The following is a 23,852-nucleotide window of genomic DNA, read 5'->3' on the forward strand; positions in this document are numbered from 1 at the left end:
GCTTATTTAAATTAACGTGGCTTCTTCAGGATAGGAAATGTTGCAACTATTCTTGCAACATAGTCTGGATGATTTTGATTTGAATGGCTCTCCCATTGTACACATAAGTGTGACAAAACAGAGTGAATTGTTTGTTTACATTTCAATTTAAAAAGCACGCTTGCTTGTAGCCACCTGTGAATCCTGTTCCTGATTAGTATGGGCTGGAGGAGGGATGGTGTCTGTTGTATTAGCACCTTTCATGTGTCCTCAGCCGTTCTGCAGCTTGGGTGATGAGAGGGTAATCCACTGCCATTCTCCAAGGCTCTTATTCCACCTACAAATGCTCTCCCATGTCCTTACCTACAAATATACATAGCATTCAACTTGGAATATTTACTGCAAATGTTGAAGCTAAATGTCAGCATGGTGTTGGCAGAGGTAGGGTGTAAATACTGCATTTTGGGATGATCTGGGTTGCTAAGTTTCTCACCTGCAGGTCACGAGTGAGTGGCAGAAGTTGTAGTCACCCAGCATTTCTTATGCCAACAAATGGAAGAGGGAGTGCAAAGCTATCAATATACTCTCCTGGGTGATTGCATCACAGAAAAGATGAGCAACGTTTTTGGGGCACACAACTTGTCCCATTTGGACCTTTGAAGGAACCTCTGCAAGGCAGTAGAGTCTGAGCTATCTTGCTGTTCTGATTTATTCAGATACACTAGAAATTACAGTCAGCTTTTTAGATCATTTACTGCTCTTTCCGTTGGTTTGGCTTTTGATTATACAAAGTGGTTGTGGGGAAAGAATTAGAAGTAATTAATGTTGAAGCAAATTTTTAGAAAACAGATGGGTTTGTCCGTAGATGAACTTTGCCTCTTGCACAAAAACGGGTTACAGTTGCTTTATTGCAGTGGGCTTTGTTTCAGCTTTATAGCTAAGGTGGGGGTTGAGTTGCCATAGCTACTGGGCATTATGTTGCCTTTATGTGGGCTTCGGAGTGCATTCCAGGAGGATCAGGTGCAACTTCTGAATAATTAATGGTATCTAGGAAAAAGGAATTGGAGTTTTGCTTTGGAGGGCTTTCTTGTTGTCCTTTACAGTTACAGCCAGTGAAAATTACAGTAACCATAATCTGTTGTAATCTGTTGTATCGTTGTCCCTTCTGTACCTTCTCTATGTGACAGGACTGGGGATTCACTCTTCCCATAGGGCTTCTCTACATGCTCCAGAAAATACCAGACTACTTTGATTTTCTTCCCATTTAATAAAGACAGGTCTGTCAATGCTGAGCGGATGAGTGAGCAGATGGATTTTCATGGGTGACTTGGTCGGATCGGTTCACGCTGTCTTATCGGGTGTATAATCTACAGTGATGCTTGGCAGCCTGTTACCAAACACAAGAACACTGCTTCGTATACAGGTCTGTATTATTGCCACGTCTTCCAGCTTGTTAAATACACGTGAGGCCGGAGTCTTTGGAGACTGATGATCTCCATGCCTTTTGTGGTGATTTCATGTTCTGAGAAAATGTCCTATTTCCATGCCAGAGTCCTGGCAGCTCCTGGGGTACTGTCTTTTCCTCCCAAATTGCATCATGTTGTTGATATGTTCTAGTACCTAGGCAAGGAAGCAAGGAGTGACCTGCATCTCAGTGGTCTGGAGGTGGGGAGTTTTTGCCCAAAGAAACAAATGCTGTTGTAATGGCAGCTCCACGCTGTAGGAAGAGTTTGGACCGTGTTTTGGCAGATTTTTGGCTGGTCAGTCTCTGTGCAGCCAGCCTTGCTCCAATGAGCTGGAGAAGGTGCTAAAGCCAGAGACGTTGCAGAGATTTCAGCATTTTTCATGCAGGTCTGTATTGCTGCTGAATTTCAGGCAGCAGTCTTATTTTCCACTTAGTTTCCTTTTTTTATGAATTACCTCCACTGCAGCCCCCGGACCAAGATGAATAGGACAAAACCTCTTCTGGTACTGGGTAGCTTTGGCTCAGGCTGAATCTACCTTCTAATATCTGATAATCTCAGACCTGACACCTGCTGGTAAAAATGCCATTAAAAGTTCAGACCAGGGAAGAGTGCTCTGCATTACATCGTGGTCATGGAGCTTATTGATTTTCTTTTTTTATTATTATTTCTTTTTTTTTTAGATGCAGAAATCAATATAATGCTTCTTTTCCCCATCATTAGTGTATTAAAGTAGCTTGAGATATTTGTGAGGCTGATTTAAAACTTAGCATCGCTACATCTTTAAATTAAATAATGTTCTGAAAGTTATAAGGGAGTTTGCATGTATTTTTTTTCTTTTAGTTAACATTGTTAGAAGCAAGCCTACTGGGATTTGGAGTGTTTCAGAGCGACAGTGAAAGTGAAACATAGAAAATGAATGCCCTTTATCATCTGCTTTCTAATGAAGGTCTGCTTCCATCAGAGAACCTGGATTTTTCTCTTAATGCCTCTTTTAGGACACTTCTAAGAATTCCAATACCTTAGTACAGCTTGATTGATGTGTTCAAAATATATTTATATCAATGAGATAGCCTTGGTGACATTGGTCATGGAGATGATGCAGAAGTCCAGAAGTATATTGGGTTTTGAGAACCATTGAAGCTACTATTTTCAGGTTATTGGAAAACTGAGGTCTGGGAGTGAGAACTGATGTCTTTGCGTAGGTTGGGGAAAACCAGATTATTTTCTGTTCTGGAAGGAGCCAAAGATGACTGCTTATGCCCCAGAGTTTGTTCGTGCTGTGTAACCAGTTGGTTCTAATAAGAAGCTGCTGTAGTCACAAATTCTCTCCTCCACATCTATAAACTGTCTTGCTGTAGTAGCACTGGTGGTGCTATTTGAAGCATTTCAAGTTACTTGTAATGTGTGTGTTTAAAGGATCCAGAAAGAAGAGGGGGTTTAATGTTCTGCCCAGCTTGGGAATATAACTAGAACTTACATTAACATTGCATTTACAGTTAAGTGTGTATATATATATACATATTTTGTCCTGACATTGCTTGATGGCTGGTATTTAGCATTTAACACTACTTTGTTGCCCTTTAAATATTTTCTTTAAATATTTTTTTAAGACATCTTTCATTCCCCTAAGAGAGAAATATATACTGGTAAGAATCTTTCACAGTCTATCTTTGTAACTAAGTGCCGTGTGCTGTGTCAGTTGTATGCAAGTCTGATCTGAAAGCATCTGAGTATCACATCTGTACGGAGAGGCTCTTCTGATGCCCTGAATCCTGGAGAACCAACAATTCTACTTGGAGAGGGTCTAGATGGGGTATGGTAGGTGTCTGTGACTACCTGCAGACTGTGAAACGACTCCTTACTTCCAGCTTCACGCTGTGGCAGTGGTGCTGCACCATGAGGAGCTGCTGGAATGGAACAAGAAAGCCTAACAGCTCGAGCTGCTGGCTTCTGCCGGGCTCGTGCAGTTGCAGCTGCATAGGTACCAGTACCAAAGCTACCTGGTTTCCTTCTGCTGTAGGTTTAGTTGCTGGGCTGAGGAGACAGGATGCCACACATAAATCCCAGCTATGTGATTAGATGCTTAAATAAGTGCCTGTGGAGGTGCAGAATATTAGATGTCCAAGAGTAAAGTGTTATCCAGAAAATGAAGACATGCTATGCTGCTGGTAATAGTAATTTGCTCTGTTAATGTTTAGCTGGGTTACACCACTTAAAGGTACCTCAGTGCTGAAAAAAGATTGTTAAAAGTGGGAGGAAGTAAAACAAGTGGCTGGCAGATAATGCACACGAAAAGCACAGAACAAACTAGGGCTGTATTTGGAGGTGGATCTGAAACATGGGAGAGGAGGACATTAGTTCCTTTGGTCAATGAATTTAGAAAAAACTTTAATTTAGTTAGTGTTTAAGATACCATTTTGGAATTATACCTTTTTGCTACAGGGAAGACTAGTAAAAGGAAATACTTGGATAAATGTGAGCAAGATGCTTCAAATGTTGAAAGCCACTAGCTTCACAATAGGTAGATGCACTGTGTGATGGGATCTTTTAAAACTGTGAGCTGGTGAGCACACACTGGGGGATAATTCTACTTTTGTAGAAGATGGACGGTTTTTGAAAGAAACTTTTTTTCTTTTGCTATTTTTTTTTTTTTTAATCTTTTGAACTAAACCTGTAAAATCCTAAAAATCAAATTGCAATCTCTGTATTGCAGTTGGCTCTGGAGACAGTAGGAGTATTTCCTCGCTAAACTTGTATTGTGGAAAAAATCTTGAATTTTGTTCACTGTATCTGTTCAACACCCTCCCCTTTACTGTTTTTTAGTGACTGTGGTCTGGGGAAAAAAACCTGAAAAATGGTGCTACTACTAGATAGACCTGTAGTCCCATTAGACTTCTTTTTAATAGAAAACCAGAATCTGCTTTTTTTGGATGGCTTCTGAATGCCAGCAAAATGGTGCTTCTTGTAAACTCTGTTCTTATTACCCCATGCTTTCCATGCTGCCCAGCTGACAGCCTGTATCAATTTTGATTGTAGATTTGTTTCCAGGAATTTTTCAAAGGCTTAGGTACTAAGCTGTGCAAACAAGATGATTTTCAATTCACAGTTTTCATCAAACAGCTCTAATGCCTTGGGAACTGAACAGGATTAATGCCCTCCTGAGTGAGGGGCTTGGAGGGGGAGGGCCCAAATATCCCAGTGTTCATATTTATTAATATCAATTAAGAATATTGATTGTATTCTGGAAGTTTTGGGGAGTAAATAGGCATAGTGGAGAAAGTATCCAGTTTATCACAAAGATTTTAAGCCTAGATTGAGGTCTTAGATGGGTTTCGTGACAAAAGTGTTCCAGCTGTCTCTAAGTGTATAACTTAACATCTGTTGTATTGACTTCCAGTACAAGGTCTTGTATGGCTTGAGTTCTTCTGTAAAGATAACAAGTCCATAATATATTCGTCTCAGGCATATTTCTGTTAAAAAATACACCAGTTTGCTTCTTTGCACTTAGGATATTCTTTTCATGCAGATGATAACTCCTGACAACAGTTTTGGTAATGTGTGTTGTGGGTGGGAGTAGCTGCAGCTGGAAGTAGCTGTGAGGTTCTCTGGGACCTCTGGTGTCACTCCAGAGTAGGCACAAGCACTGTGGCACAGAAGCCCATGAAGTCCCAGGGATGGACCGTACTAGTGTGTGAGAGCTGTGCGGGAAGGTAGCCAGAACATTTGCCAAGCACGGAAAAGAAACGGACTGAGGAAAAGCAGGATGACGGTGGGGATCCTGGCTAGCAGAAGTGGTCAATGGAGCAGGGAAGGGGAAAACAACTTCGGGTGGAGATATTTGTAAGGGGGCTCTGCAGGGATCGGTGGCTGGAGTTATAAAATTACAGTGGATTCAGATTTGCAGGTGGCACATATTGGTGCTGCATAAATTGAGGGCGCATCAGACTGCACAGCCTGATCCCTAGGAGAGATGGCTCCATTTATTAGTATAGTTGAAGACTTCAGTGCCAGGAGTGTGCACAGGCTCTGGGAAGGACAGGGAAGGGACAGAGTGCAAGTTATTTAGCATGTAGTCATGTTGCTGTGCAGAAAAAATGCAATCCTGAGGGAGTAGTAAAAGTGTGTACGCTAGTGCTGTGCTGGTACCAGAAAATTCCAGTACTGGTGAAATACTGAGGAGGTGGAAAAGGAGCACAAGTTCTGCAGTGGCACAGAGACCTCCTAAAGGAATTTTTGTCTCGTTCATCTTAAAGATAAATCACAAAAAAACAAAAAACAAAAAACAAAAAAAAACCACCAACCAGAACTGAGTATTAAAGAGCTTATTAATATAGGGAAAATAGGCATGATAAAAACCAGAGGCTGGCAAAAGGAAAGCAGCTGAATTAAATGAAGTTGCACAGTTTCAGCCAAGAGGATGATTAATCATTGGAACATGTTCTCAAAATAAGGTATTTTCCCAGGCACTGTCTAGTCAAATATGATTAACTGGGTTTTGTGAAGAAGTAACAGGATAAAATGTCGGTGACACGTAGGAGGTCAGCCTGGCTGATGTAATTCTCCTTTACAGCCTTAGCTCAGTAACCCTGTGCAAACTTTATAAAGGTGGCGTAATGGATTTTGGCTTGCTGAAATTGTAGAAAGGTCATCTTCTTGACTTGAATGAGCAAGTATCCAGCTTGGCTTTTGGATTTCACTGGGATACATAATTAGTATTTACGTTGTTCTTTCTATTAATAACTTTTCACGTTTGCAGGAAGGCACATCTAGTCTAAAGCCAGATAAACAAGCATAGGTGAGGCATGGCCAAGTGAATCAGCAGCACGCCTGGAAGAAGACCCAGTGTCTCTTGGATCCCTGGCTGAGACAGACTTGTTTTCCAGGGAGGGCTCAGCTGTCTGAAATCCATCATGTTCTCTAGTCCATATCATTTCTTAACTCCAGAAGGCCAAATGTGATAACATGTATTAAGCCTAGACTATCACAAAATGGTGTTCTAATGAAAAGCATGAGATATATTGAGAAATCATAGAATTTTTATTTTATAATATCTGTATTATAGATATTATTTTATATATTATTATCTATAAAAAGCAATTGGGCTCACATTTACCATGTGATTTCTATGTAACTATAAGGCAACACTTTGGCAAGACAGATGTTTTTCTTTATTTAGGAAGTGCTGTGCTCAGCTCTGGCAACAATAACTTACCAAAACTCACATAATGTTTTTTGTTACTGGGAACTCATTGAGAGTTTGTTGATGTCCGAGCACTTAGAGGTCGGAACAGTGAATACGTGGGTCTTCTGCCTCCCATACCGCCAATCCCAAATGCCTACATTTACTTGAAACATTTAACTTAAATATGAAAGGTTAGTACGTACTTGTTGATGTTCAGACTGGGGCTTAAATGAAGAAAACCCCTTGGTGACAGCTAAGCTAGCTGCTTCTATAGTACCTATGTGATCTTACAGCCGCAATTTTTATTTTTTTAATTTTTTTTTTTTTTTTTTGCATAAGAAGTTTGAGTAAGGGGCTTTCTGAGGCTTCAGGTTTTGATTCTACGTACTTGGCATATATGCCATTTGCACATAGTACTAGAAATGTAAGTGTAAAGATGCTGAGCAAGCTTCCTTGGGACACAGACAAATTAGGTCAGCCTGCCAAGAAATTTAGATTGTTGATTTAAACAATAGGGATTAAGATGTATGGAACAGTGAAGAATTGTGTTTAAAGTTTGTTGTATAAGGGGTTTTAAATTTTACATTTTTTTAAGTGGTTGATTTGGATGGCTCTTCTATTGGTTAATGCTGAACAAGCAGCTGCAGGGTCTGACTGGAGTCAGCTCCAGTCTTTCCTACGTCCTTGGCCCCGCCTGAGACTCCACAGTGTGCCAACGACAGCAGGATCATTTGCTATGAGCTGAACTGGCCTGTTGATTTATTTCACGTAATATTGGATTGCCACCTTCACATGTCCAGCGCAGTGGCAGCAGAGGGTAGTTGAGATTAATTTGTGAGCTACAGCAATGTATGTGAAACTGAACCCCTGGAAAGCGCTGCTTGTGTTGGCCAGCCTGGATTTAGCATTTTGCTTTATGCCAAGATGCCTTATGGACACCTTTTTGCTATTTCTGAAACAAGTGTTTGGAAATGAGTAAAAGAGATGTTGCAGATAGAGATGTTCATGAGATAAGGGGTGTGGGTTTTTTTCAGAAGTGACTTGTAATTTGGGTGCCCACACTATGAAGCATATTACCAGTCAGTTGAGGAGCAGCGGTGCTGCTTGTTACAGCACCCTGGCGAGGGCTCATTGTGTTTTATAAAGCAGAGTCTTCAGTGATGTGGAACGTTAAGATATCTGAAATCACTGGCTGCTGTAGCAATCGCTGACTTTGTGGTGCAACTGCTGTCCTGGTGCTGGGTAGGGCTGGTTTGTTCCCCTGATGCTCACCGAGCATGCTTACCTGGGCGCAAGCCGGAGCTGCAAAAACATCCAGTAGATGCCAGCCCCACAGAGAGCGTTTGGAAGTCTGTTTTGTCTTTCTGAGGTCAGCTGAGTGCTGCCTCTGTTACTTCTGGCTCCTGATGGCCCCTTCCTTGCTGGGAGGAGGTTGCTCCTGTCCTGCCCGGTTTGACCAGTTGAACAGAGATCTGTACCCTGTGCGATTTATTGCCTGGCAAAAGATTGAATTCCTTAAATTAATTTCCTTCGGAATACAGTGTGGCTTAAGCACTTGACTTGGGGAACAGCCTTGGTGGTGATTCATGGTGCTCCACCATGGCCTAACCCGCAGGCTGTACTGCCTGGGAATCCTACCCTAAACCAGTGCAGAGGGAAAAAGTGATTAAAGAAAGGGCCGTGTTCTGTCGTTATCTGTGACAGGGTTGGGGGACACACGTTCCATGAAAGAATTGTTGTGCAGTGGCTTTGTAATTGCTGGGGAGCTTGTGAATTAATTTCACCAGCAGAAAACATTAGTGGCTGACTTCTGCAAAGCAAAGTTTAAATTTCATCATTAAGAGGTGTCTGGAGTAAAATAAAGGCTCCGTGGATGTGGAGGCAGAGAGTGCTGAGCACTTGGTCTCACTTACCCTGGCGTTAGTTAAAGCTGGAGTTTTACCCTGTAGTGACAGGACAAAGGGTAAAGACAAGTTTTACACTGCCAGAGGATAGATTTACATCAGGTATTAGGAAGAAATTCTTTACTGTGAGGGTGGTAAGGCACTGGAACAGGTTGCCCAGAGAAGCACCAACTTTGGAAACATTCAAGGCCAGGCTGGATGGAGATTTCAGCAACCTGTATAGTGGAAAGTGTCCCTGCCCGTGGCAGGGGGTGGAACTAGGTGATCTTTAAGGCCCCTTCCAACCCAAACCATTCTATGAATTACTCACTTGTGCATTCTCGTTGTGTCTTTCCTTCGGAAACAGGATGGGTTTTGTTTCACAGAGTATTTCTAGAATCTTGTGAATGTGGTGTTTTTAGGCTTTTAGGCATGAAAGTGCAAATATCACCTGTGTTTATTTGGAGAAGAATTGAAATTAGATTATTTCCCTCAGCTGCTCACATCTTAGTTTTTTTACAGTAACTCTCATTAGTTCATGTGATTGTATTGCCAATAGAAAAATTAATGGTTAGGAGCTTTAGTAGAAACAAAAACAAAACAGAAGAATAATGTTGTATGAGTCTACAGGCATTTCTACAAGATAATTGTAAGTTAAAAAGTGAATGATAGACAACAGTGCAGTCAGCCTTCATGGCACCTGATAATAGGGTCAATCCTGAAATATTGTACTGTTTCATTGTTGTTCACTGTACTTCGGTCTTGTAGCTTTATCCTTCCCAGAGGAGTTGAAACAAAAGCACAGGTACTATAGGGCTTAATCTTACTCTGATTTCATTCACACAACCTGATTTTTATAACAATCTGTTGTTTTTTAACAAATCATCTCTCTCCTTCTCTCTCTGCCCCAACCAAAGCAAAAAAAAAAATAATCGTGAATTTCTGTTTATAGCTATGTCAACCGGTCACCGTATTCTGGATATTTTAAACATCTGTTAAAGTATGTTACTGTGTTTAAAGAAAAATAAATAAATATTTGACAAACACAGAGAAATAAATGCTTTTCCAGGTATTCTGTCAAGATAGTGCATAGCTTTGACACCTGTTAGGTGTGCTACTTGTCACCCTATTTTGTATTCCACTCTAATTCAGAGATTAAGCCATGCTGTGGAGTTTTTGGTTGGTTTTTTTTTTTTTGAAGTGTCAAGGTACAGTTCATCACAGTGTACTACATCGTCAAGTTTTTTATTTATCTCAGTTGCTTCAGTTTGTTAGCATTGGTAGAGTTGTTTCGCTTTCTGAGATTATTTGGGATTTTTCATTTGCTTATTTTTAGTACAGCTGAAAATCTCACATGCAGTTGGGTCCAATTGGTGCTGTCAGTGTGAAACCTTTAGAAGAAGGTGTGGTGGGTTGACCCTGGCTGGACACCAGGTGCCCACCAAAGCTACTCCATCACTCCCCTCCTCAGCTGGGCAGTGGAGGGAAAATATAACAAAAGGCTGGTGGGTTGAGACAGGGACAGGGAGATCACTCAGCAATTACCGTCACAGGCAGAACAGACCTGACTTGGGGTAATCAGTTTAATTTATTACCAATCAAATCAGAGAAGGATAATGAGAAATAAAATAAAATCTTAAAGCACCTTCCCCCACCCCTCTCTTCTTCCCAGGCTCAACTTCACTCCTGATTTTTCTCTGCCTCTGCCCCCTCCAGGCGGTGCAGGGGATGGGGAACGGGGGTTGTGGTCAGTTCACCGCGTTGTGTCTCTGCTGCTTCTTCCTCCTCAGAGGGAGGACTACTCACTCTTCCCCTCTCCAGTGTGGGGTCCCTCCCATGGGAGACAGTCCCTCACCAACTTCTCCAATATGAGTCCTTCCCATAGGCTACAGTTCTTCATGAACTGCTCCAGCATGGGTCCTTCCCATGGGGTGCAGTCCTTCAGGACCCCCCATGGGATCACAAATCCTGCCAGCAAACCTGCTCCAGCATGGGCTTCTCTCTCCATGGGTCCACAGGTCCTACCAGGAGCCTGCTCCAGCACAGGCTTCCCATGGGGTCACAGCCTCCTTCAGGCATCCACCTGCTCTGCCGTGGGGTCCTCCATGGGCTGCAGGTAGATACCTGCTCCACTGTGGACCTCCATGGGCTGCAAGGAGATGGCCTGCCTCACCATGGCCTTCACCACAAGAGAAGGTGCCTGAAGCACCTCCTTCCCCTCCTTCTTCACTGATCTTGGTGTCTGCAGGGGTTATTGCTCTCACATATTCTCACCCTGCTGCTGCAAATTGTTGCACAGGTTTTTTTTTCCTCTCTTCTTAAATATGTTATCAGGGAGGCACCTACCACCTTCACTGATGGGCTCACGCTTGGCCAGCATCTGGTCCATTGTGGAACCAACTGGCATTGGCTCTATTAGACATGGGGGAGGTTTCTAGCAGCTTCTCACAGAAGCTACCACTGTAGCCCCCCCTGCCCCAAACCTTGCCATGCAAACCAAATACAGAGGGGTTGCCAAAATGTCCTCTGTGAGGCTTTAATTCGTGGACTTCATCTTCCCAGAGACTCCCACCCTAATGCAGACCAAGCAACACCTACCTGCTTGACAATCTTGAGCATTAGTCCAGTGACATGTTTGGTTCCGAAGGACTGTGTTAGGATAAATATGTGTGTGTATCCCTGATTTTTTTTTTTCATTTTTGCTAAACCATGCCACTTACAAGGAATAAATGAAGCTGCTGCTCAAAACTGAGATTCCCCTGCACAGACCTGCCTTTCTCACCTGTTCTCCCTGGCATCCCCGTCTCTCCAGCTTCACTTCCATGCAAAACCTTCCACAAGGGCTCACCTTGCATGGTCAGCGAAATCCAGTCCTGACAGAAAAGTATAGCAGGATGCTGTGCAACGTGCAGCTTCTGGTGTCCATTTCAGTTTTGCGTATAGGTACCTTTAAGTAATACTTTTCAAGGAGATGGGATATTTTTTTAGCAGGTTGAAGTTGAAGTTTACCGGAGAGATTCTAAGAAGCTTCCTGGTCTGGGAGACCCTGACATTGACTGGGAAGAGAGCGTCTACTTGAACCTCATCCTACAGAAGGTAACAGTGATGTTTATCTAATTTTCATGGGCTATTTATGCTAGAGACTTTTCAGGGTAGGCTTTGATCTGTCCTCTTTCGTCGCTGTCTTGGGGAATTTAAATACTTCTGGAGGATATAAAGAAAACATGGCTTTAATTTTGCCTTTCAGAGTGCAAATGAATATAATCTGAGATGTTTATTATTTTTCAGTGGAGTCCTAATAGCTTTCCTCAAAAAATCTTTACGTGTATCCAGTGAAGCTGGACTGAATTTTATATTCTGTGACAAAGCCTTCCATTTTGCAAAACTTTAATGGTTTTTGTGGGTGAATGAGACCGTTAAGCAACATTTCCATTAGACTTCACAATCCTGGTGCATCTAAGAGGGAACGGCTATGTGGAAATGTACTAAAGGTGTTATGTATTACACAGGGACTTTGCTGCTGTTAACATCAGAACTTCAATAAAACTTTTCTTGTTGGTGGTGGAAACATGAGCACAAATTATTTCTGTAATTAAATCATAGGTTGCTTAGTTACTTCATATTTTAAGTCAGTGCTTAGGGAAGCTGAATGTTACTATAGTCACTTGAGATCCCCTAAAAATTTTGTTGATTATGATTTCAGAATGAGAGACTGCTGGGTTATTGCACACATCCTGGAAAATAAATTGTTTTCATTCTCTCTCCTTCCTCCCAGAAGTCTCATTGCAGAACTTCTCTCCAGAGAGCAGTTTCCACCTTTATTTGATGCTGAATAAAACCAGAATCCATTTGCTACAGTCAGAATTCAGAGATGCTGTTACAGCTGGGCATTCTATCCAGATCTATCATGCTTACTCCTTACAAGTTTTTTTTCAGGTTGTTTGGCAGGCTACGTTACTGGTTTCTGACCTCTCTAACATGTTGCTTGTGTTCTTTAGTGTTTCTGTTTTTCCCTTTTTGAAGTGAGGGTGTCTTTTCCATTTCTGCCTTAAGTGTGCTTGTGTGTGTGGGTCATGCTTGCTAGTCTTAAACAATATTGACAGCAGTTTCTTTACCCATAGGTTGTGCACCTCAGCAAGCATCTGTGCAAAATATTTCAGTATCACTAAGTTAATAAACAAACATAGGCTTGAAAATTGTAGGAGTTTCAGTATAGTAAAGAAAATAAAGAAAATGGCAATACTAAAGCATCTTACTTTTTAATGAGAGCTAAAAATATTAAGACAGAATGTGTTCTGCTTCATGCATATGAATGTTTTGTTTTTCTAACTAAACCTTTATTTCTTGTTCTGGTGCCTTGTTTTAGCTGGATTATGTGGTGACATGTGCTGTGTGCACACGCTCCGATGGAGGAGATATTCACATTCACAAAAAGAAGTCTCAGGTGAGATTACCCTGTTGTTGCAGTGGTTAAGAGGCTGGCATCCAGTATTACCTAATCCTAAAAACTGCATCAAAACCAGGTGGTGGTTCTCAGGCTGTGCTCAGACAGAAGCATCTCAAGTCTTTTTCTAGTGACATTTCCTGCCAGCCATCTAAATATGAGATCTAAATGTCCTTTATAGTCCCTCTCAAAAAATTGTAAAGAACTCTGCATGCTTTCAAGATTTGTATATTTGCCTGCTGGATTTGGGGATGGTGGGAGCTGCTGAAGGTGGGGAGTATGCCCAACTGTTGACCAGTCTGAGGGTAACCCTGAAACTGGGTGAGACCTGAGCTATTAGAAGCCTTCAGCGTAAATCTGTAATGTAGGGCTATTGAATTGTAGACAACTTACTGATTATCAATTCATCTTTTTATTGGTTTATGATATTTTTGTTTTCTCTCTTAAACTGCTCATTCCTTCCATCTCTATGCCAAAGGCTTTTATCACTTGTTTGTGTGCAGCACAGTTAATTCAGAGTTTAGCATAGTGGAGGAAACTGAGTAATAAGCGTGGAGGGGATAGGAACAAGAAACCCTAGACTTCTTCACTCAGTTTCCAGCAGATCTTGCAGCAACTTCTCCTAGGCAGAAATTCTTCCTGTAAAAGGCTCCTGTTGCCTTTAAAAGGCTGTTTCTCACAGGCATTTCCATTCCTTCTAGCTCATTCAGCTGCCTACTGGCTTTACCTAAAATAAACCAATGCTCTTTAAACCTTTACTTTTGTTTTACCATTTTGAAACAATTGTTGCTTTGCTTACAGACAAAACTAGCAATGCTGATTATTGTATTTGTAATTTGCATTAGTTAGGCACATAATTCCCTCCTGGTGGTGTTGAGAACACATTAACGCCACCGATGTAAGCCTTTTATTTCTTATTGCTTTTTCCATTGCTGCGAATTTCACTCCCAGTAAACTTCTGTAAAATTCTTTTGAGAAAAATCTGTAAATATTACTTGCAGATTTCAAAACTAGGAAGATGAGGATGAGGGACCTGCCCTCACTGCATGTGAGTGGTGTTCGGAGTAAGGAGGAGGTTTTCTATTCCTCATTCCCAGAGACTTGTACTGTGGGACTGCTTATAAATTTTTGTCTCCCCTTTTCTAGGGCAAACTCAGCACACATTAAAACTTACCAGTACATACTAGTATCGTTTCAACATCATGAAGCTGATCTATGGAGAGAGAAAGGGCAGTTCTATATGCTGTGAAAAACATACTTGCAGTATGGCATTTCATTGTAACGTGCGTCATTGAGGCTCGGTTTTAAATGAACAGAAGTTAACATTTTTGGATCTGTATTACTGCTGTGATGGTTCTTGCTTTAGAAAGCATGTATTATCCTATCGGTGTGCAGCCAGATGTTGAATACGTAGAAGCTCTATTCAGGCACAGGACTTGCTGTGCTACCCCAGACCTATGACAACGCCGTGTGCTCATACCAGCAGAGTACCTAAGGCAAGAAGCCAGTCTGAAAAAGGCTGACTTTCCCTTCAATTATTTTGCAGACGACATTTTTTCTCTGCTGGCTTGACAATTAAGATCTCTACAGACTGTATTTTCCTCAGGTGTGACTGGATGTGTATTTTGCTCAGGTGTGACAGGTCTGACTGGAGATTAGTTGGAGGGGGTTTTTGTGTTACATTGGATGCCATGAGAACAAGGATGCCTGGAAGATGTCCTTGTTTCAGTCATTAGTGCAAGTGTCATCTTTGAGGAGTCCTGTTACTTTATAATGCTGTTTCTTGTCATGAAGCAGCCTTTCTGTTTAATAATCTGTATTTAAATGGGCATGTAGGCTTCGTAAGTACAAATAAGGAAAGGGAACCCTCATGAATATCTAATACCCTACCCTTAGTTGTGGTTTGTGTTGAATGGTTTGTAGCAAAACTGTATCACAAGCCTGACAATCTGGGCAGGTTCAGAGCTTTCCACACATTCACAGCGGGCTAAGTTTTGACAGGTTTCTTTAATTCAAAGCTTTGTTTGTAAACAGAGGTGGAAGCAAAGCAAGGCACTCTGCATGAATTCTTCTCCCTCTTTGTCTGCTTTTTAATCTTGTTGGAATGATGAAATCTAAAGCCTTTAGCTCTTTAAACGGAAGTTGGATTGAGGAGTTAAGTGACCAGCGAATTTCAGGAACTGCTTCAGTGGGAGGAGTGTGCAAGAGGAAGCACAGTCAATAGAGAAAGAAACAGAAGCAGAAGATGAGGCTGAAGAATCGAGTGCTCATCTTCCTGAGGGTCATGCTTTCCATTACTGAGTGATGTTGATCTTATTGTGGTACTAAGCAAACAATAACAATGGAATTAACTGTACAAGCAAATAGTGTTAGGTCAGCTACTCCACGGTAACTTTCTTGCTGTGTGTGCTTTTATTTTTGCAGCGCACTGCAGTAACTTAAAGGCAGCTCAAGGTGGTTTTCTCTGTTAATGAAAAGGAGAATACCTTAGCTGTACCATAAGATGTTGAGAGGCCAAGTACACACATTTACTGTGGAGCAACTGGTATTTGATAACTTGCAGGTGAAAACTCAAGGATTTCACAAGTGTTGTCATTATTGCAAAACAGGCTGTTGTCAGAAACCAGCTCAGCTTTGCCTGCAGGATGTCCAGCATCTCTAGCATAAGTGAGTGTTGGCTGACTGAGCAGTGTGGGACCGTGGTGTTTTGGCATTGCTTGCCTTGTATTCAGCACACCCGTTCCTGAGCACGTGGCACTGAGAAAATGTATGTCTTTCCATGTCTTTCTCAGCAAGTGTTTGCATCTCCTAGCAAACACCCAATGGACAGTAAAGGAGAGGAGTCAAAGATCAGCTACCCCAACATATTCTTCATGATCGACAGTTTTGAAGAGGTGAGTTCCTTGCTACAGCAGCAGAACTTTGGCCTATTCTAGTCTTATGTCCTGATTAGTTGTTTTCTTGTACCTTTTGAACAAATGTTCTTGGCTAGTTGGGTGTTATCTTCCAGTAATTTTTATTTTATTTGACCTTTCTCTTTTTTCAGTGTTTGAAATCTGAGCTTAAAGCTGGATTTTGGCATTTGTCTTTATGATGGGCTAAAGCAAGGGGCTTGATGTGAGAGCTGCTTATCGCAACAAATGATTTGCAGTGTGCACTGCCTGAACTAAGTTTTTTTTGAAAGGCTGGGGTGGAGCATACAACTGCCTTGATTTCTGCCATTTACATTGAAACTGCCTTGGGCCTAAGGACAATCATGGGAATCTGAATATATTTCAACTTTAACAGCTGCAGTTTGCCTCCAAGTGTTTCATCTTGCATCTTTGGCAGGTTTTCAGTGACATGACTGTTGGAGAAGGAGAAATGGTCTGTGTGGAGCTGGTGGCCAGTGACAAAAGCAACACCTTCCAAGGGGTGATTTTTCAGGGGTCCATCCGCTATGAAGCACTCAAGAAGGTCTATGACAACAGGGTAAGGTGGATCTGAAAGACGATGCCCTTTGTAACAATGATCCTCTGATCACCATTCTTGGCTGCTGAGGCTGTTGGCTTTTTGTCCTGTTAGATATCGTAGTCTGTCCTTTTTGGCTTTGAAAGTTACCTGAAAGCTAATGTTTTTGGCTTAGACAGCTGGAGAGTATTCAGATCAGGATATATATTACCTTGGTGTTTGCCAGAATTAGTGAAGGTGGTAAATAGTTGGGAGCGTGACACAGGAAGGGATCTGAATAACGGAAGTCTGCGAGCCCCTTCGCTTTCGTGAAAAGTCATGGATATTTCTAGTTACTTCAGCGAAGGCATGTTTTGCAGGGAGATCTTAAACTCTGATCACTGTCTTGCTATATGTAAAACATGTTTTTCTTTAGTGTCTTTGTACTCGTGGCTATTTGACCACTGTAGTTTCACTGCCACAGAAAGAAGCTTTCTTTGTTTCCCTACAGAAACATGAAATGCCAGCACTTCCAGCTTGAAATTCAGTACTTAGTGCTCAAGTCCAGTGAGTGCAAGAGCCAATAAACTTCTCAGTTTATGAAGACAATTCTGAGAGATTTTAAAAAACGCGCCCCCCCCCAATATCTACTGTGACTCTAAACTTCATTTTCCTTGTCCTACCCTTGTCATGAGAAGTCATGAGTAATTTCTCTCCTTCCTGTTTTAAACTTGAATAATTGAACTTTTCTAGCAGTTTTTCAAGAGAACATGAAACTGAAGTTGTTTGTCCCACCATCGTCTTATGGCCTCATATAATTGGCAGGTGGGTTATTAAAATACATGGGAATAAGAATCACTAAAGACAACATAAGAAAAAAGTCCTGCAGTAGAAAGAAAAGATTTGATGTGGTAAAGTCATGTCGTAGCCTCCAAATGCCCTGTCTGACCACACAGCTACTTTACATTGTTCTATTAAATGAAATCAAATTGTTAGCTCTTCAAATACTCAATTATGGCTGAAGGCAAAACTTGAACTTCGACCATTCTTGTAACAGAATGGAAGCAATCTCTCTATCCTTTTGAAGGTTACTTGATTTCAGTTGTATCGAGGAGGTTTAGATTGGATATTAGGAAAGATTTCTTCACCGAAAGGGTTGTCAGGCATTGGAACAGGCTGCCCAGGGAGGTGGTTGAGTCACCGTTCCTGGAGGTATTTGAAAGGTGTGTAGATGTGGTGCTTAGGGACAGGGTTTATTGATGGACTTGGCAGTGTTAGGTTTGCAGTTGGACTCGATCTTAAAGTTCTTTTCCAACTTAAATAATTCTATGATTTTACGATTCTTAGTACAGTATGAGTTGTGTTACATGGTGAGCATCTTCGCCCTTTCAGGCATTAAACTTCTGGAAGTTTTGATAAACCGCTTAAACTTATGGATAAGTCTTACTTATTTCATGTGGCAAAACCTTGACTGTTTTCATATCGGTCTGTTCCTTTTTTCAGTTCTCAGTTCAGTTTTCAGTTCAGTTGCGTTAACTGGAAGTTGAGCCCTTGTGTCTGTTCAGAGGGTTCAAAAGCTGTCAGGGGTTTGCGGTGAGCAATGCAATGCAGGTTAGTTGTGCACGGGGGCTGGTTCTTTATGGCTTGGCCTGGACAGCGTGGGCACACAACTGTCCAAATTGGCTTGCCACAAAGTAGTGCCAGAATTGTGCAGTGCGCTTTGCTAGTTTGGAGCATCTTGTGTCTGTGTGTCTATTGCTTTTTGAACTCAAATGAGTGTCCCTGCACCGGCTGCATTGAGTTGTGCACGTGTCTTCTTGTGCTCTGGTGTGCCACGTTGCGTGGATCTGAATAAAAACCTTTTGTTTTATCTCAGTGTGCCATTAGGTAACTGCCTTTCGGATAGCTACAGTAGTTGACTCTTCTCTGAGCTTCTGGTTTTGTATCTGTAAAACTGCTTCCCTTTTGGAGGACACTTCAGATTGTAGCTTAAAATGCTTCTGAATAATCAAGATAATGATTGTTATCCACTATGTTTTTTACTTATTCTCAGATAACTACTTTCAGGGCATGTTATATTTTTGAAACATGGAGGTGATATTTCATGCTTCTCTCTCCTGTCTTGATGCATTGTAGGTGAGTGTTGCAGCTAAGATGGCTCAAAGAATGTCTTTTGGCTTTTATAAATATAACAACATGGAGTTTGTCCGAATGAAAGGGCCACAAGGGAAAGGACATGCAGAGATGGCAGTGAGTAGAGTTTCTACTGGTGACACTTCACCGTACGGGACGGAAGAAGATTCAAATCCAGAATCCCCAGTGCATGAGAGAGTAAGTAGCAGACAGAAATACTGAATTAAAGTTGCGTGAACCTGTTTTGTTCCAAAGCCAGGAGATGAACTGAAGCTGGGATTAACTCACATCAAGGTTCTGAATTTAGGTTCACTGTGTATGATTTGAACATGCTCAGTACATGCAGATGGGCTTTTAGCACAGTTTCCCTTGAGCAAATACTGAATACAGAGATGACTGGATGATTCATACTTCTGGGGGAGTGTTTTGTTGAAACAGCAATGTTGATGCCAGGGAAAATGATGATTCTGCCTGTTTTCTATGAAAATTAATAGATTCCATTTCTGTGCAAGGCGGGATTTACCTAGAAATGTGGAATTTGTGTGTTGTGTAGGGTGCTTGCTAAACCTCACAGGGAGTGGTACTGTTAGGAGATTCTGCCACTGATGAATGCTGCCAATGTGAAGCCTGTATAATATTAAAACAAAGATTACGGATCTAGATGCAGTATCATATTTATGCACATGCTTGATTTTGATGCAAGGGCAGTAAAATACAAATAGAATCAGTCCATAGATGCTGATTTGGCCCTTGTTCAGTCCTGAGCCTTGTTTTCCACTAAAGCATTTTACCTAGTTAATGGTGATTAGGCAACATGTCTTCAAGATACCTGCACAGATGTGTCCTGGCCTGGGCTGGGTAGTTCCTGATGGATTCTAGTCTGGTTTCATGTGTAACATAGCTACATAGTGTAGTTTAAAGGTCTGCAGGACTGCTTCTAAATGGCTGTGTGCAAGCTGAATGTTTTTTGTTTCTGGCTTCCTAAAAGGGAAAATAAGCTGCCAGCACAGAGTTTGTTAGCTGCTTGCTCTCCACCATAGAGGTACAGCCTGGAGAAATCAGGCCTGGAGGGACTTCACGATCTTTTGGCTCAAAGACTTCCAGTGTCAACTGGAAAATAAAATAGATTTGCTAATGCATTATTATTGCATTTTGCTAATGCTTTTAATGGTGATTTGTCGGTTTCTGATGTTCCCTCCAGGTATGATGTGAAATGGCTACAGAATGAAAAATAGAGACAAATGCAAATCAGAGGTCAGGTGCACTAAAGAGAGGATCAGTTGGATGATAGAATGGTTCTACTTTGTTTTAATTTATTTTAAACATTAACAATAGAGGGATGACATAGTGTTTTCTGCAGTGCAACACCAACCTGGCTTGGCTGTCATCCTTACTCACATGTCACCTCCCTCCTTATTTGTATGGACGGACATGAGCAATATCAGGTGTCATCTCAGGGAGAGTTATAGGATTGTTAAATTAACTGTGTGAAGAAGGAAGGGTGAGATAGAAGTTACCTCCATTAGCAAAGTAGTTATCTCTAATTTTTTGCATTTGAAAAGAAACTATTAAAATTTCACTACCAAAACCAGTGCATAAGCACTGCATTTCAACTCTTTCTGAAATAGGTGTGGCTGACTGAAGTTGTGGTTTACACAAGAGCAACTACTGCTCTGAAGGAAGGGTGACTCTATAGTTTTGTCCATAACCTGTATTTCACCTTAGACAATTATATCCTTGTATTTGTCATCACTTTAACGAAATCATCAGGGGCATCTCATCTTGTTTTTCTCCATCGTGTATTGAAATATGATATACATATAATTGTACATTGACTTCACTTTTGCATCAGCATCTTGAGCTAAGTAATTGCCTTGTGACCCTGCTTCACAGAGACACTGTGACATTTTGCAGTGGTCCCATGTGGCATCTTTCTAAGCAGGGAAACTACTGTCTTGTGTTTGCCAAAGAAATGAAGATGTGCAATTCTAGTGTGTCAAGTACAATACGTTCTTAGCCTATTAAGCCTTCTAAATTTCAACACACAAAAGTAAGATTGATGTTCTTGTGCCTAAATTATTAATTTTGTCCCTTTTTGACGAAATGCTTTTTAAGTCATCAGCTAAGAGAGGGTTTTCATTACTCACTGAACAGCTGAGGGTGATGATATGTCAAAATATTTTCATCTTGATGAGCATCTTGAATCTGAGATGGCTGTTCGGTTGACATTCTCTGGCCACTGTGATGAAACTTTTACAGCTGCTCACCAGTCATGATTCTGATTTTTACACATATGACTGCCTCGTGGCACATATTTGAGAGTGATTATTTCTTACTAGAAGCGTAGTACTAGCATTTCTTCTATTTCCTTTTCAGGTGACTTCTTTCAGCACACCGCCAACCCCAGAACGCAACAATCGCCCATCCTTTTTCTCCCCATCCCTCAAAAGAAAAGTGCCCCGAAATCGAATTGCTGAGATGAAAAAATCCCACTCGGCAAATGACAGTGAGGAGTTCTTCAGAGATGATGATGGTGGAGGTGAGAGATGTAATATCAGCTCAAAAGACTTGTCTGGAGAGGGTACAGAGCTATGGAAAGGGATCCCAATGCTGGATTTCCAAAAGGTTTGCAGTGTGAAAAACCTAGGTCCAAAAAGTCCAACGCTAGCGCCACTCTGAAAATGGGATTGTTCACAAGCTCAGCATCTTTTTGAAGGCAGGAGACTAATAAATTCCTGCGTATGTTTAAAATTGATCTCCACCTTTTATATAGACCCGTTTGAGAAACACTTGAGCAGGAAAGATCCTTCTCCTTTCCCAGATACTGTGCTCCCAGGTGGCACCTTTCCAGGTATCGCAATATTAGGAGGATGTTGTGACCCAACAGACTTCCCGCCTGCTACCCAGAGTGGGGAATAACCTTCACTGGTTACAGACCTGGGCAGTGCAACCAAACACTGGGACTCACCGTGTGATTAATATGATTACCTTAGTAAACACCATAAATCAATCCTCACAAGCAAACCACTATCCCTGTTGATAGAACGGAGGTAGTGATCATATGTTGATCGCCCTTGATAGTATCATAATAAACACATAGAAAGGTAAAGAAATAGACTACAAAGTTGATCAACACATTAGAGTAAGCTACAAGTGGGAAAAGTAAATAGACATACGACCTGCTGAGAGGAAAAGCGCTGTGTGATGATGATAAGGGATCTCAGGCCAGCTGGGAGGCAGCTCCATAGAGCACTTTCTGAGTTGAGATTTTATACCCTTACAGTCATGTAGGCTTTTTGTATGGATAACTTCGATGGGCAAGCCTTTTTTGTCGGTTTAGACACAACATGGAGGTGTTACAAGACTGGATGTGTGCTCCCCCTTAGCGGATAGATAGTTTTTATCTCTGGGCTTTGTTCCCCTTGAGATGGAGGGTGTGAGCAAGGCAGTGTTATCACATATGCACAGTAGGGATCGAGGGCCTCGGAAGGGAGAAACTACCCAGCCTATGCCAAGTTCTGCTCCTCTCTTTATGGCTACAAGGGCTGTTTCCCTTCTTCAGCACACTTCTTCTTTGGTTTGGTTTTGGGTTTGTTTGTTGGTTTGTTTTTTTTTTTTTTTCAAAAACAGCCTGAACCTCACAGGGGGTAGAGCATCCTCTCATGGACAAGTTCTCTGAATTCCCTGATGTGATCCAAAGTTGGTTAAAGTTGGTGAAAAGGCATTTTCTTCAGTTGGCTTTGGATAAGTTCTGACCTGTCCTGCCTGTGACATATCTTGAGACAATGAATAGTAGCCTTTCCTTTTTTTTTCTTTTTTTTTTTTTTTTTCTAATGTTCAGAAGTGTACCAGTAAAACGCAGAAAGAACAATCACTTTAAGCTTGCTGTCTTCTGCCTTCACAGATCTGCACAATGCGACAAATCTGAGGTCGCGGTCCTTATCTGGAACAGGACGCTCTCTGGTGGGCTCGTGGCTGAAGCTGAACAGAACAGATGAAAACTTTCTACTCTATGCACACTTAACTTACATCACTTTGCCATTGCATCGAATTTTAACAGGTGAATTTTAACTTGTGTTACACACAAACAGGGAGTCCTTTGGGTCCCAAGTAGCCTTCTCTGTTTGGGGATTTTGCTATTAGATAAGTGTCGTGGTTTAACCCCGGCCGGCAGCCAAGCACCACGCAGCTGCTTGCTCACCCCCCCTCACCCAGAGGGATGGGGAGGAGAACCAGAAAGGAATGTAAAACTCAAGGGTTGAGATAAGAACAATTTAATAAGGAAAGCAAAAGCCGCTCACGCAAGCAAAGCAAAGCAAGGAATTCATTCACCACTTCCCATGGGCAGGCAGGTGTTCAGCCATCCCCAGGATGCAGGGCTCCATCACGCGTAACAGTTACTTGGGAAGACAAATGTCATAAAGTCAAATGTCCCCCCCTTCCTTCTTCCTCCAGCTTATATACTCAACATGACGTCATATGGTATGGAATACCCCTTTGGCTTGTTCGGGTCACCTGTCCTGGCTGTGTCCCCTCCCAGTTTCCCGTGCCCCTCCAGCCCTCTGGCTGGCAGGGCCTGAAAAAACAAAAAGTCCTTGACACAGTATAAACATCACCCAGCAACAACTAAAACCATCAGTGTTGTATTGACGTTGTTCTCACATCAGAGCCAAAACACCACACTGTACCGGCTGCTAGGAAGAAAGTTAACTCTAGCCAGGACAACAAGAGGAACAGGTATTTCTCTGTAAGGGAGCATCACTTCACAGACCTCATTTATTCACTGTAGCAGCAAATTGGTATGAACAAGTAGAATGGCATCAACCTGTTCTCTGGCTTTGAGCCAGTTTTGCTCAGTGATGGCTCACATAAACTGGTAGTTTGTACTAACAAATGTGCAGAGGAGCACTAGTTGCCTCAGTAGTGGAATATAGAGTTCATCCATCTCCTGAGTGCAAGGTATATTGCACTGACAGCAACAGCCGTAACAGAGACCTGTGACTGGGAGGGTTACACAAAGGCAGCTCTGGAATTTGGAGTGACCTCCTTTGCCAGTTTGGACTCCTGGATTTGATTTCTGTATAAGTTTTGCTTGGACTGATCAGAGTGTCCACACTGATGCCCGTAAATCTGTCAGGTGCCCAGTGTCTTTAACTGGACATAATGATGTATGTGTGTCATGCCATGAATAATCAGTCCTCCCTGTCGTTGGTCTAGCTATGCCAGCTACTATGCTGATGATAGCCAACTCTATGTTTGTTCAGATGGGCTAGCGTAGCACAGTAAGCTGGGTTTTACAATCTGCAGGCAGTAAGGAAGTTTTGATTTTTATCCAG

The 23,852-nt window shown here is 41.8% G+C and overlaps 1 protein-coding gene across 5 annotated transcripts in view; it reads left to right on the plus strand.

Moving 5' to 3' along the window:
- KIAA0930 (KIAA0930 ortholog) overlaps positions 1-23,852 on the plus strand; it is an 81,454-nt gene that overhangs the window by 50,173 nt on the left and 7,429 nt on the right. For 4 of the 5 annotated variants that reach the window (XM_040595326.1, XM_040595323.1, XM_040595328.1 and 1 more), the window contains exons 3-9: positions 11,499-11,606; positions 12,877-12,954; positions 15,747-15,848; positions 16,285-16,425; positions 18,520-18,714; positions 20,893-21,055; positions 22,421-22,576. In XM_040595326.1, the coding sequence (XP_040451260.1) occupies positions 11,499-11,606; positions 12,877-12,954; positions 15,747-15,848; positions 16,285-16,425; positions 18,520-18,714; positions 20,893-21,055; positions 22,421-22,576 (943 nt within the window). The remainder of the gene's footprint in view (positions 1-11,498; positions 11,607-12,876; positions 12,955-15,746; positions 15,849-16,284; positions 16,426-18,519; positions 18,715-20,892; positions 21,056-22,420; positions 22,577-23,852) is intronic. The other variant, XM_040595324.1, reaches the window with a different exon arrangement.

This window comes from Falco naumanni, chromosome 5 (assembly GCF_017639655.2).
Source record: "Falco naumanni isolate bFalNau1 chromosome 5, bFalNau1.pat, whole genome shotgun sequence".
NCBI classification, from domain to species: domain Eukaryota; kingdom Metazoa; phylum Chordata; class Aves; order Falconiformes; family Falconidae; genus Falco; species Falco naumanni.